This window comes from Stegostoma tigrinum, chromosome 13, assembly GCF_030684315.1.
Source record: "Stegostoma tigrinum isolate sSteTig4 chromosome 13, sSteTig4.hap1, whole genome shotgun sequence".
NCBI lineage: Eukaryota > Metazoa > Chordata > Chondrichthyes > Orectolobiformes > Stegostomatidae > Stegostoma > Stegostoma tigrinum.
This window is the reverse complement of record NC_081366.1, coordinates 36,062,078-36,075,815: the sequence shown is the minus strand read 5'-3', so window position 1 is coordinate 36,075,815 and position 13,738 is coordinate 36,062,078. Positions and strand designations below refer to the sequence as shown.

The window sequence follows — 13,738 nt, the reverse complement described above, 5'->3', positions numbered from 1 at the left end:
CCCCACTACACGACACAACCAGCCCAGCTCTTCCCCCCCACCCACTGCATCCCAAAACCAGTCCAACCTGTCTCTGCCTCCCTAACCGGTTCTTCCTCTCACCCATCCCTTCCTCCCACCCCAAGCTGCACCCCCATCTACCTACTAACCTCATCCCACCTCCTTGACCTGTCCGTCTTCCCTGGACTGACCTATCCCCTCCCTACCTCCCCACCTATACTCTCTCCACCTATCTTCTTTACTCTCCATCTTCGGTCTGCCTCCCCCTCTCTCCCTATTTATTCCAGTTCCCTCTCCCCATCCCCCTCTCTGATGAAGGGTCTAGGCCCGAAATGTCAGCTTTTGTGCTCCTGAGATGCTGCTTGGACTACTGTGTTCATCCAGCCTCACATTTTATTACCAGCTACAATGTCCTTCCCTTTTAAAAGACACCGGTTGGTATTATTGTGCTAATTTCTCACAATTGTGGGCCCCCTGTTGATTGATATATGCAGCCATTAAACAGCATTATTGCCAGAGGCTGCAAACTAAAATCATGGTAATGAGCAAAGATTCACTCCACCTTGCAAGTCCTGCCCCTATTTTCAGTGGCTGTCTACTCAAGCTCTTTGTCCAATATGTTAACCAAGCACTTCTAAGTTATGATGGATCTGCTGTGTATTTCCAACATCTTTAGTTTTTACTATTGAAATATGCACGGTCTGTTGATTTGAGAGTGGATTATACACTAGCTGTTCTGGGACTTGAGCTTTAATTCAGGATGGAGCGATGTAGTGAAACACATGTCCTTGTGCTCATTGTAAGGATTTGTTGTGAAATTAGTGTGCTATTCTAATCCTACATGGGCCAGCAGTATCAAACGCCTCCAAATTTGGAATTAATTATCAATACCACATCTAAGGCTGCTTGCGTGGATCCAATTGATGTTTGCAGAGGTACATTTCTGAACTTGGACTGCAGCACCTTAATGGAGAAAAGTAAAAGAAATGTCTGCTACATTTTTGCTGTATCCAAATGTTACCTTATGTTGATACTGATTCTGGGCACCTGAACTGGGACATGCAACCGGCACTTGATAAAACGTTTGCAGTGACTGTCCCACTAACACTGTCCTAAAGTGGGAGTGAATTATATCCTGTTTTGCATATTGCACAGAACTCCCACATGAAGCAGGCAGGGCCCTTGGCCACTCACTAGTGTAAGTTACAGTGGCCACGACAGGCAGAATGGGGAAATTCGCCTTACCCAAACATTCATGGGGTATTCTAATGTACAGTGTCGGGCACATCTCAAAATTCCATACACTTTTTTTATATATTAACAACTTTGATTTAGTAGCCCAACACAAACTGCTAAAATTTATAGATAATAAAATGTGAGGCTGGATGAACACAGCAGGCCAAGCAGCATCTCAGGAGCACAAAAGCTGACGTTTCGGGCCTAGACCCTTCATCAGAGAGGGGGATGGGGGGAGGGAACTGGAATAAATAGGGAGAGAGGGGGAGGCGGATTTATGATGGCTGCCAAACTAGTCAAGGTGGTTGAATCTGAGGAGACAGACCAATAGAACTAATTGGGCAAAACATTTAAGTGGCCTGTGAAATTCAAAATGAAGAAATATTAAATACTTAAGCACTGCATTTAGAAGAAAATGAAACAATAGAGGTAATCCATAAAGAATTAGATAAATCTGTAAGATACTGAAGAATGAGTTTGTAAAAGATTAGGAAGTGATAATAAACTTGATACAGTTGAGTGCATTATGATGGAGAAGCAATGAACAAATGAAATAGAATGCTGAACTGTACGGTCAAGGTTATAGGCTATAAGTCAGGTAAAGCTAGTTCAACCATACTGCAATCTAACTGTGTGCCTTTTTCTGATTAGTAAAACACAAGGGAAACATTTAGCACAGCAGACAATCTGGAGAAGAGATGCATAATTTTTGCTCCTAGACTCAGAAGGTACAATTAAAGAAAGATTGGACACAGTTGAACTTTTCAGCCCTTACAGAGATGAACGGGATATTAAAAAAATCAGTCATTTTAAAACCAGACAATTAGGTCAAAACATTCTGTAATAGTAGGCCAAAGAGCATAGCTTATAACCTGAATTTTAGAAAAGATATTGATGAGAAATTTAATTTGCAATTTTGGCTGCAACAACAGTTACAACTTGCATCTATATAGAGCCTTTAGCACTCCAATGCTTGCACATATTTTTGAAATTGTTACTAAGCAAATTTGACTCTGAGTCACTTAAAAAGAAACTGGCTAGATGCCCAAAAGCTTGGTCAAAGAATAAAGGAACATCTTACCAGGTGGAAAAGAAGTAGAGAAGTAGTGAGATTCAGGCAATGGAATTAGGACCTCGGGCAGCTGAAGGCAGGGCCTTCAATAGTGGAGCAACTAAAATTAGGTAAGAACTGGGAGGACTGCAAAAATCTCAGTGAGTAGTCAAGGTCTTTTCCCCAGGGCAGGGGAGTTCAAAGCTAGAGGACGTAAGTTCAGGGTGAGAGAGGAAAGATTTAAAATGGATCTCAGCGAAAACTCTTCCACATAGAGGATTGTGCAATGAACTGACAGACATAGTGGTGAAAGCTGGTACAGTAACAGCATATAAAAAGCATCTGGATGGGCAAATGAATTGGAATGGTTTAGTGGGATGTGGGCCAAATGCTGGCAAATGGGACTAGATTAATTTGGGATATCTGGTTGGCATGGATGAGTTGGACCGAAGAGTCTGTTTCTGTGACCTTATGACTCTATCTCGAGGGCTTGTATGGTTGAAGGATATTACAGACACAGAGCAAAACTGTGGATGGATTTGATAAAAATGGATGTATATTTAAAGTCAGAATGGTGCTTAACTGGGAGGCTTTGTAGCTTGCTATGCATACAAGAGGTGAATGAGTGGGACATCTTATGAGCTGGAATGCTCGTTCATGGTCAGAAATTTGAATGAGTTCATTGTGAGCGGCCACAGTGACCTTGTAGCCATCACCTTGGACTTGTAATAGAACATATTATTTTTCTATAATATCTTCTAGTTTTTCCATACTTACTGTGGCATGATGCTTTCTGTCGTACATGAATCACAGATGTTAATTCTTTTTGTTGAAGCAATATCAATCACTCCTGTGGAATACAATTAAATCAGGTTACAACTTCACTGAACTATTTGCTGCTCCCACACAACCAAACATGCATTGTCAAAGTGGTTATAGCGAACCATTTTAAATCTGTTTTATTACATATAGTTTGGCTTTGGTAAAGAGATATTGCTTTCAGTAGAGTTCTACATTTTAAGTATTGACATAAAAGTTGGGTTTTAAAATTTTGTAACTTCCTATTTTCTTCAATACTTTAAAAAGATTTTCTATTTGTTTAAGTTGGGAATTTTGTTCTCCAAGGACATTTTTTTGTCTACAGCTTTTGCTGGTAATGCAATTCCAGAGAGAGTGGTTGAATGAGCAGACATTTGTCTGAAAGAGGTAACAATGACCCCAGTCTATCATTTGACCGTGAAAGTTATCAAACAGAGGTCAAGTGTGTCTCTGTTGATGCAGCCAAAGATGGCACCCAGTAGCATGTATTAGGTAAAAGAGGAATTTAACCTGTATTTCTACACTATGACATGCATTCAATACTCTAAGTGCTTCTTCTACGAGCTACAATATGTTAAATTGCATCACATCTGGTAACATGCTTAGTAATGATCTTTACTGAATTGTTTCACTTTATCTTCTGACCTTTCACTGTTGTAAATCCAACATTAGCTGTGCAAATCAAATGACATATTTTCCAAGTGGTTGTGCCACTATCAGCTCTGTTCCTCCATGTGCCACACTACCTTAATACAAGGCAGGGAGTAGGTCTTTTTTTCTATTCCTCTTCCACAGCATTTAATAATTGGCAAAGATAAATGTCTCCAATCGCGCCTCTCCGCGTCATAGCAGTGGAGTTCAAATATCACTTCAGGCTGGGATTTGAATTTCTAGATCTATATTTGCCAGAGTGTTCTGTTGTTATCAGCCTGCCTAATGAGTCATTTTGCAACACCATATCACTGGTAAGATTAAAATTTGCACCTTTGTGCCATTATTGTTTTGAATATTAACTTAATATCTTCTTTACCTGTATTAGGTAGCAATATTTAAAAAAAAACTTTGTTGCACCATGTTTTGCACAGCTTTTTTTAGCTTATAACCAAATATCATAAAGCACACAATGTAAGATATTTTACATGCATCAAATGTGTTGTGCGCTTGTGGGAGCCTTCAATAAATGTAACAGTAACTCTTGTGAAAAGGACAGAATTTGACCCCCTGTATCCGGGAGCACAATCCTTGTAATGTGAGACCGCTTTAATTCAATGGGATTTTTGGATGTGTAAAATAGCTGACAAAAATAGAAATCAAAACATAGATTTCAGTTGCATTTACCAAAATAACATTACATACTAAAAAAATTCCAAACTCCAGTAAACAAGCGTAATATTATTATAATCTTATCAACTGACTCCTATTTAAAATTACAATCCAAATAATTTTATGTTAAGCTGAATGAGTATACCTCAGATAATTGATAATTTTGTACTTTATTTACATGCTGCATCCATCATCTTAATAATATGTGAATATGTGAGTCACAGCTAACATTAACCTCTTCTAATGTTACATAGGACTTAGAGTTCACTTTGCTAAACTGGGATTAGTCAAACTCCAGAGCGCTGCATGGTATTTGCATGTTGTAACATGCAAACTTGTGTCACAGTGAAAGAATATCCAACGGACCTTTTTGGGTTTGTTATTTATTTACTCATAGTGCAAGTATGGCAAATGAATAGCACCCATCACACATGACTATAAATTTGATCACTCTAGATGTTCAGAAGCTCACTATAGATGTTCAGAAGCTTGTCACTACTAGTTTAGGATTTTTATGTAATATATTCACCTTGTAGTTAGTTCCACTGGTCAGTACTGTAATTTGCTAGGGTTTCATACAATCTAGCCTTTGAGCAAAATTCTCTCCTCCCTGGTGCAATGTTGTTGTTAGCGAAAAAATTAGTAAAATATGGCAAGAATTTTTTAAAAATCTGAATCTCAGCATCAAGAAAAAAGTTCCTGACTTTTCCCCTTAAGTTTTAAATGATGATTTCAGAACCTCACTATTGAGCTATCTCATTTCCAAATATTTGCATGTCATTTATAACCTGATTCACCCCGTTTATATGCCATTTTCAGTTATCCTCCACTTCCTGGAGAAACTAAATGGTTACAAATTATTGACATGAAAGTCAAGACAGGTATCTTTATTGCAACTCTGTTTTCACCACAATGTCCCTGCAGGATCCATGGACACTATCCCCCTCCATGCTTCATCTGTGTAAGTTGACATCAGCAAACCACCAGCCTCTCCACACCTTCAGGTCCAACTCACACCAAACTTCAGCCCATGGACTTGACTTCAGAGCTCAGGGAACCCTGCTACTTGCATGCTTCTGATTGGTTGCCCTGTGTTCATGGAAACACACACGCACATACACACATAACACACACACACTTGTGCTTTAAACATCTAAACAGGATCTATCTTATAGTTCTTAGCTTCATTTCCTAATGCTCATTCTGTGCTTTATTTGGAGGCTGACAGCTTCTGTACATGACACTGCTTTTTTGGGGAAGACAGAGAGGCAGGCAGCTTGTCACGGGGGGAGAGCACTGAGCAGTCTAGGGATAGACATGTCACCATATAGCACTGTTCTATGTCAATGTCACATCTACACCACATGCCAGCAGTTTACCTGGCAAACACAGTGCGTGTGCTTCAAGCAAAAGACCAAGTCTAAAAGTCACAGGGAAAGAGCAGTTCTTAGTGGGATATTGGGGACTACAGTCAGCCAAGGGCCTTATCTAATTCAGTCCAGAGGGTTGGTCACAGTCAGTCAATCGCTTAGCCCTATCAGAGTCCAGGAATTCCTGCCTTACATTCTGGGCCTTCAGCCACTGTCACTCCTGCAGGTTAAGTGCATCCAGTCCTGGAATTACAGACTTGTTGAGATACTATGGAGATATCAGTCTGGGTGGTGGACCATGATCAGTCCTGGAGATTTGCTTGTTATTGATCAATTAGCAAGTCAGGTATATCCAGAGATTCCTGGTAAAAGCAGGTAATTCTAGTCTGGGCTTGGGATTCATTGGACTGGGTCATCAAGGTATTGAATACAATGGAAGGGAACAGTTCCAAATTGAAGGGTAGGGTCTCATACAGGATAGAAGGGAATGGAAACTCAAGGAAATGGGTAATTTTAACAACTCACTATCATTCTAGCCTCTACATGATGGGGTGAGTTTATGGCAAACGAGGCCAAAGCAGCAAGGCCCTGGGGGTAAATTGGAGATGTTAATGACAATGTGAAAGAACTGAATAGAATTGAGGAGAGGCTGAAGGTCACTGGGGACACAACTCTAAACACATAAGGGAACATGAGGGATGGGGAATGGGGTAATCATCTTACATTGCAGACAGAGCCTGCAAGTCCCCTACAACGGTACAAAGTTGAAGCCTTCTCATCTTCAACCAAAGTCAACTGTGCAACATGTCTGCTGCTGCATGTAGAGTGGATGGATTAATTACTGTTTTTCTCTTCAGGGTGGAATAAAATTCTTTGAATCTGCAACCTTAGGGGCAGTTTATCAATCATGCCTCCACTTATTCAGTAATGCATTCCATGTGGCATCAGATTGAATTAGCAGATCATTCACTGTCCAAGTATGCGCACTACAAATCATGACCATTAAATTGTTTAGACTAATTGCCTCTTTGTCACATCAGCTAAGCAAATGCAATCAGACACTCATTAAAAAATGACCTGTGGTTAGCATTTCTGGAACATATTCCATGCCCATTATTAAAAGAAAGCCCTTCAGAGCTGCCACATTTACACACTGAGCTGTAAGTACACAAGGACATGTTTGTAATTTGCAAGGGTTGCCATTTTTCCAGGAGAAAAGCCAATCCTGGTGGCTTACAGCAGAACTCTACTCCCCCAATGAAGCATGAGTATTTCAGTTGTGCAACATATATTTAAATAAGGTTACATAACTCAGCTCCTTATTCAGGCATGATATTGATCTCCTTGTGAAATCTCCTTCCGCACTGTGTTAAGGCCTAACATGAGGCTTCATTATGAATAATGTGAAGGTTCAGGCATACCATTAGTAAAATGTTGTCTCTTTCTGATAAACCCTACAGATTATTTGCTCATGTAACAGACATGGACGTTACTACAGCTGAAGTCCTTGTGGTTTGCTTCAAATGCAAAATCAACACTAAAGTAGGCAGCAATTAAAATGTGTCAGCAAGAACAGCAACCTCCATCAGTTGCTACACATTCTCCAGAGGGAGAAGCAGCAGGTGAAGATCCCGTAAAGAACCAGAGGACAATGATGTAATCCCAAACCTGCAGGCTCACTGTCATTTTCCACATCTTAGCAACATAATGCAGATGCAGGTTAGGGATATCCCAGGACTTCATCACCGGACAGTGTCATCTGCAGGGGAAGGACTCAGACTCAGTTGGATTGGTAGCTGTCAAAGTTACAGTTGCCCTGAATTTTTACAACAGCCAATCATGAATGGTGGTGCGCACTGACAACATTCCAGCATTAGTACAGACGACTTGTGCAAGTTGCTCCAGTACAGCTTCTCAACAATGTGGAACTTTGCCCAGGTATGTCCTGTACACAAAAAGCAGGACACATCCAACACGGCCAATTAGCGGCCCATCAATCTACTTTCAGTCTTCAGTAAAGTGATGGAAGGTGTCATCAGTAATGCTATCAAGCTGTACTAGCTCAGTAATATCCTTCTTGGTGATGCCCAGTTTGTGTTCCACCAGGGCCAATAAGCTCCTGACCTCACTACAGTCTTGGTTTAATGATGGATGAACAGCTGAATTCTGTACTTGGCCGAGTGTTGCAACAAGGAGCCTGAGCAAAACTGGAGTCAATGGAAATCAGACAGAAAACTCTCCACCAGTTGGAAGCAGACCTAGAACATTGGAAGGTGGTTGTGGTTGTTGGAGGTCCATCATTTCATCTCCAGGCCATCTCTGCAAGTGTTTCTCAGGGTATTGTCCCAGGCCCAACCATCTTCTGCTGCCTCATCAATGACCTTCCCTCCATCATAAGTTCAGAAGTGGGGATGTTTTGCCTGTGATACAAAATATCCAGCACCATTCCAAACTCCTCAGACTCTGATGCAGTCTATGTTCAAAAACAGCAAAACCTGGGCAATATCCAGGTTTGGGATGACAAGAGGCAATTAGCATTTGTGCCACATGAGTGTCAGGCCTTCACATAAAATAATCTAACCATTACCTCCTAACATTCAATGGCATTAATATCACTGAATACTCCACTAGCAATAGCCTGGGGTTACCACCACGGTCCAGAAACTGATCTGGACTAGCCATATAAGTGCTGTGGCTATGGAGCATATCAGAAACTAGGAATACTGCAGTGAATAGCTCAGCTCCTGACTCCCCAAAGCCTGGCCATCATTTACAAGGCACAAGTCATCAGTGTGATGGAATACTCCTACAGGAGTGGATGGACGCAGCTCCAACAACACTCAAGAAGCTTGACACCATCCAGGACAAAGAAGCCAGATTGTATCCATAAGCACTCCCTCTACCAGCAACTCTCAGTATCAACAGTGTGTACTATCTGCCAGGTGCACAGCAGAAATTATTGAGGTTTTACAGCACCTTCCAAACCCAAGGCCACAACTATATAGAAGGACAAAGACAGCTGATACATGTGGAATGCCACCACCTGCAAACTCCTCTTCAAACCACTCACCATTCTGACTTGTAAATATATCACTGTTCCTTCCCTATCACTGGGTCAAAATTCTAGAATTCCCTCCCTAGTTGCAATGTGAGTCTAACTATAGCAAGTGGAATCCAATAGTTCAAGAATGTGAAGAGAGTGGCAGATGGAGTTTAGTTGAGATAAGTGTGCTGGGTTTCATTTGGTAAGGAAAACTAGGGCAGTACTTATGCAGTCGAAGGGCTTTGGGGACTGTTGCTTAACAAAGAGACCTAGCAGTGCAGGTGCAAAGTTCCTTGAAAGAGGAGTCGCAGGTAGACAGGGTGGTGAAGAAGGCTTTTGGAATGCTTCCCTTCATTGGTCAGAACATTGAGTGTGGTGGTGGGATGTCATGTTGAGGCTGTACAGGATGTTGGTCAGGCCACTTTTGGAATACTGCATACAGTTCTGGTCACCCTTCTATAGGAAGGATGCTGTTAAACTTGAGAGGGTGCAGAAATGATTTTCAAGGATGTCGCTGGGATTTAAGGATTTGAGGTATAGAGCGAGGCTGAATAGGCTGGGGCTTTATTCCCTGGCGAATCAGAGGTTTAGGGGTGACCTTATATGGGTTTATAAATACATGAGGAGCATGGATAGGGTGAATAGCCAAGGTCTTTTTCGCAAGATGGCAGAGTCCAAAACTAGAGAGGGTGTCTACAAAGGAAGGGGATAGATTTGAAAAGGACCTGAGGGGTTACTTTTTCATGCAGAGCGTGATGTGTATATGGAATGAGCTGCCAGAGAAAGTCGTGGAGGCAGGTAAAATTACGACATTTAAAAGGCATCTGGATGGGTATATGAATAGGAAGGGTTTAGAGGGATATGGGCCAACTGCTGGCAAATGGGACTAGGTTAGATCGAGATGTCTGGTTGGTGTGGACAAGTTGGATCGAAGGATGTGTTTCTATGCTGTATAACTTTTTGACTGTACTGCAGCTTACCACCACTTCCTTAAGGACATCTAGGAGAGTCAATAGATCACAGCAATGCCCATATCCCATGAATAATTTTTAAAAAAATGTTTACGTGCCTGTCAATTGGAATTGTAAAGCATGGCTACTTAAACATTTTTAATATGATTAAGCCAACTCATTTCACAGCAGGTACTTATAGCTGCAAAATCTATAGTTTAGGATGCTGACATTTATTAGCCCCAAATGTTTTGTTCCTTCCACTGCATCTGATCAGAATTGGTACCATATGAAATAAATTAAACCAGTAATATGATACCTCATAGACAAAAACGGTAATTTTTGTTACATTGTACTTCAATTTGAACCACTTTCAATAAATAAAATCACAATGCTCTTGTTTACAAGATACACTTTGGATCATTAAATGTTTGGCAGTAATCAAAAATCAGATATTTCACACAGCTTTAGTTAGTCACCATCCTGTCTTGCAAGCCCTGTACTATTTTTCTGCTTCTGTCAGTCATATTAAATTTAGAACTTCGCTTTGGCAGTTTTCACTAAATTTTAAAAGTGCTAATAATGCTATATCCAGAAATTATAATTCTAAAGTATTTCTTGAAATCAAAGTAAATGATTGAAACTGGAGCATGCAAGTTATAGAAAAAAACTCTCATACTGTTTGATAAATAAAAGAACAGCTTCTCCTTACACATTCTTTTGATATATGGCTGTAATTTGTCTCTTGGTTTGCCAAGGATTGAGGCAGATATTAATAACAGCTGCAACAGTCTTCCAGCTCCTTCTCTTGGATGTGAACCAGGGAGAGTGTCAGTCAGCCACTAACTCCAATCTATAATGTGACTGAAGGAAATGCATGAAGCTGATTACTTTGCAATCCAGTCTTCTGAAGCATTCCTTCTTTTCTGTCTGTGGAAGACAGGTTATTGCCATTTTACCTCCAGGATAACAAATTTCAAGAACATTCAAAAACTTTGCATCTCACTCGTGTCCATTATGTTTGGTAAAATAGTTAATTCTTCATGGACCGCTTCTCCATTTCAGGACAGTTATAATTAACAAATATCGCCCAAGGGATTGTTTTTGAAAGTCATATAGTGTTCAACCTTTTAGCAACAGTGATGCTGAATAAACTAGTGTAAGAAGTAACTTTCTGTTGCTAAGATGCAGCTATTTCTAGGCATACCCTAGCCTTTAAGTTTAGAAAGTTCAGTACATAGTATCCTCGAGTCAATTTCAAGTTTGTTGTTGGTGAGGGAAGATTGCCCATTGTCACATGTTTTTAAACTTGCATCTCACAAGAGTAACAAGATAACTCTCACATGCTGTTCCTAGGTAGTTTTGAAGAGACTGGTGTCTTTAGAGTTGCCTTTACAGGTCGTATTGAAAGCATGGCACAGAAAGTCTGTTCCAGCTGGCATTTTTATGCTGTATGTTGTGATTCACTGGGATAGCACACTGAAAATCAAGCCCTACTCTTCCCAGAATCATCACAAAAATTGAAGATGCTAAAATAAGTACACAAAATTCCCCAATTTATCTGATTTTCAACCCAGGTTGACAGAAAGCATGGGCCCAGATTCTGTACTTTAGAAGAATTACTATTTCTTACAAGTAATAGACTGTAGCTACAAGTAAATAGTTATAAGCCGTTAGCATATAATTCTACAAATTATAACTTTAATCTCCTAATAAACAGCCCCTGAAACACAAACACACATAGATAGGAAAAGATAATGAGGGTTGAAGGAAAGCTGGAAGGCAATTTAATGGATCTTATTCAGAGGTTGCTGTGATGGTCATTTGATTCATATACTGGCCAGTTCATTGTTTTCCAATCACCTTTCTGCAGATGCTTCCACTGATTTGCAAGAGACACAAAGTGGATCATTCACTTAAAACAGGCCCTCGACTTAACAGTTAAATGTCACTTTTTCCAACAACTGTTTAAGAGATAACACAGTGTGAAGCTGGATGAATGCAGCAGGCCAAGCAGCATCAGAGGAGCAGGAAAGTTGACGTTTCGGGTTGAGATCCTTCTTCAGGTTTAAAATGGGTTTTACTGCAGAGAACAGAGAGACAGTTCCTGTGCTGGTGGAGATCAAAACACTTCTCGGTGTATCTTGATCGTTCAGTTCCCTGAGAACCAATCACGAGGTTGCTGGCACACAAAAGGTCTTTTGATATTGATAACTGGTCACTACTCCAAAGAATAATCAACTTCTTGTAGCCACCCATCTGCATCTGTACACAGAACACCATGGCTCTGATCTGTCTGCAACCACTTAAATTATGGCTTGTTCAAACAACTGTCTACACAACCCTCGTCATGGATCAGGTTACTTTTCAAAACATGCAGCAATCCTTTAAAACACTGGTTTTATAGTATTTTTTCTTATTTCTGCTCACAATTTTAAAAAGTACAAAATGATTTACAAGGATGTTACCGAGTCTGGAAGGCTTGAGATATATGGAGACGCTAGGGTAGCTGAGATTTTTTTCTGTGAAGTGTCAGATGCTGAGGTTTATAAAATCATGAGGGGCGTGAATAGGGTGAATGGCCAAGGTTTTTTAGGCGAGTCCAAAACTAGAGGGCATAAGTTTAAGGTGAGAGGGGTAAGATTTAAAAGGGGCAACTTTTTCACACAGGGGCCAGTGCATGTATGAAATGAGCTGCCAGAGGATGTGGTGGAGGGGGTTACAATTACAAGATTTAAAAGATTTTTAGGCTGGTATACGGATAGGAAAGGCTTAGAGGGAAATGGGCCAGTTCAGGACTGGTTCAGTTTAAGAAAGCTGGTCAGCATGGACAAGTTGGGCTGAAGGGCCTATTTCCATGCTGTATGACTCCACGACTAAAAAATTGCAGTCTTTACAAGTTCAAAACTTTCAAATGGCTGCTGCCCCAAAACTGTTGAAATGTACTTCCATATCAGGTATTGGTTTAGCCCAGTCTAAAGCATAGAACATCCATTGGTGAGGTAGGAAGGACCATTCATGTCTCCAGACAAGCCATTGTTAATGATATTCTGTTTACCCCTTGAAGAAATGTTCATTGAATTCCAAAAGGGCTTTTGGTCCTTTTTGAGACAAGTACATTCTGCTCCTATGTGTAGTTGAATCTCCAAGGGAGGTCAGGTGACTTTGAGAACATTTGATTTTGAGAACCATTTTAAGAGTCTTTGGGTAAATTACAAATATATACTACTTTTCTTCAAGCATATGTAATATCATAACTATAGGTTTGTAACAGTAATTTAATCTCTTTCAGGGCTCAAAGCTAGAGCAGCAATGGTCTGTAAAATTTGTGTTTTGCTGGATCTTTTTGACCAAAAATGATACAATCTTCTCAGACGTCATGAACTGGACATTCTGACATTCACCTGGATCAATTGCTTTATTTGAAATAGTTTTTTGCAACAATTTAAAAATACCAACCTTGTTGATGATGTGTTTTAGTGTGTATGATAAATGATCACTGTCTAAGCTGGATCTTCTATGGTGGCTGTATTTTGTGCTTCATATTGAAAATCACATTATTGCTTGTTTTATAGTTTTAAGAGTTGTATTTTAGTATTCATCCACGGGATGTGAACATCACAGGCCAGGCTTTTTAACGTCCTTAAGTAGTGAAGAGTCAATCTAGAGTCACACATAGAGCCAAGTAAGGATGGCAGATGGAAATGGCGGTAGTGAACCAGATGGCTATTTAACAACCATTGTCAGCAGTTATGAAGGTCACTGTTAGGTTGAAATTGTATCAGAGTCTCAGGTAACCAGCTAGAAACTGATGTCCATTTCAAGCCCACTGACTCCCACAGCTACCAAGAATACACCTTCTCCCACCCATCCTCCTGCAAAAATTCCATCCCCTATTCCTAATTCCTCTGCCTCCGCCGCATCTGCTCCCAGGATGAGGCATTCC

At 40.4% G+C, this 13,738-nt stretch overlaps 1 protein-coding gene across 2 annotated transcripts in view; it reads right to left on the bottom strand.

Annotated features, from left to right (window-relative positions):
- Positions 1-3,141, bottom strand: part of myot (myotilin) — a 116,274-nt gene extending 113,133 nt beyond the window's left edge. Inside the window, exon 1 of one of the 2 annotated variants that reach the window (XM_059650665.1) lies at positions 3,065-3,141. In XM_059650665.1, coding sequence (XP_059506648.1) covers positions 3,065-3,091 — 27 coding nt within the window. In that variant the 5' untranslated portion in view covers positions 3,092-3,141. The remainder of the gene's footprint in view (positions 1-3,064) is intronic. The other variant, XM_059650664.1, reaches the window with a different exon arrangement.
- Positions 3,142-13,738: the final 10,597 nt, after the last annotated feature.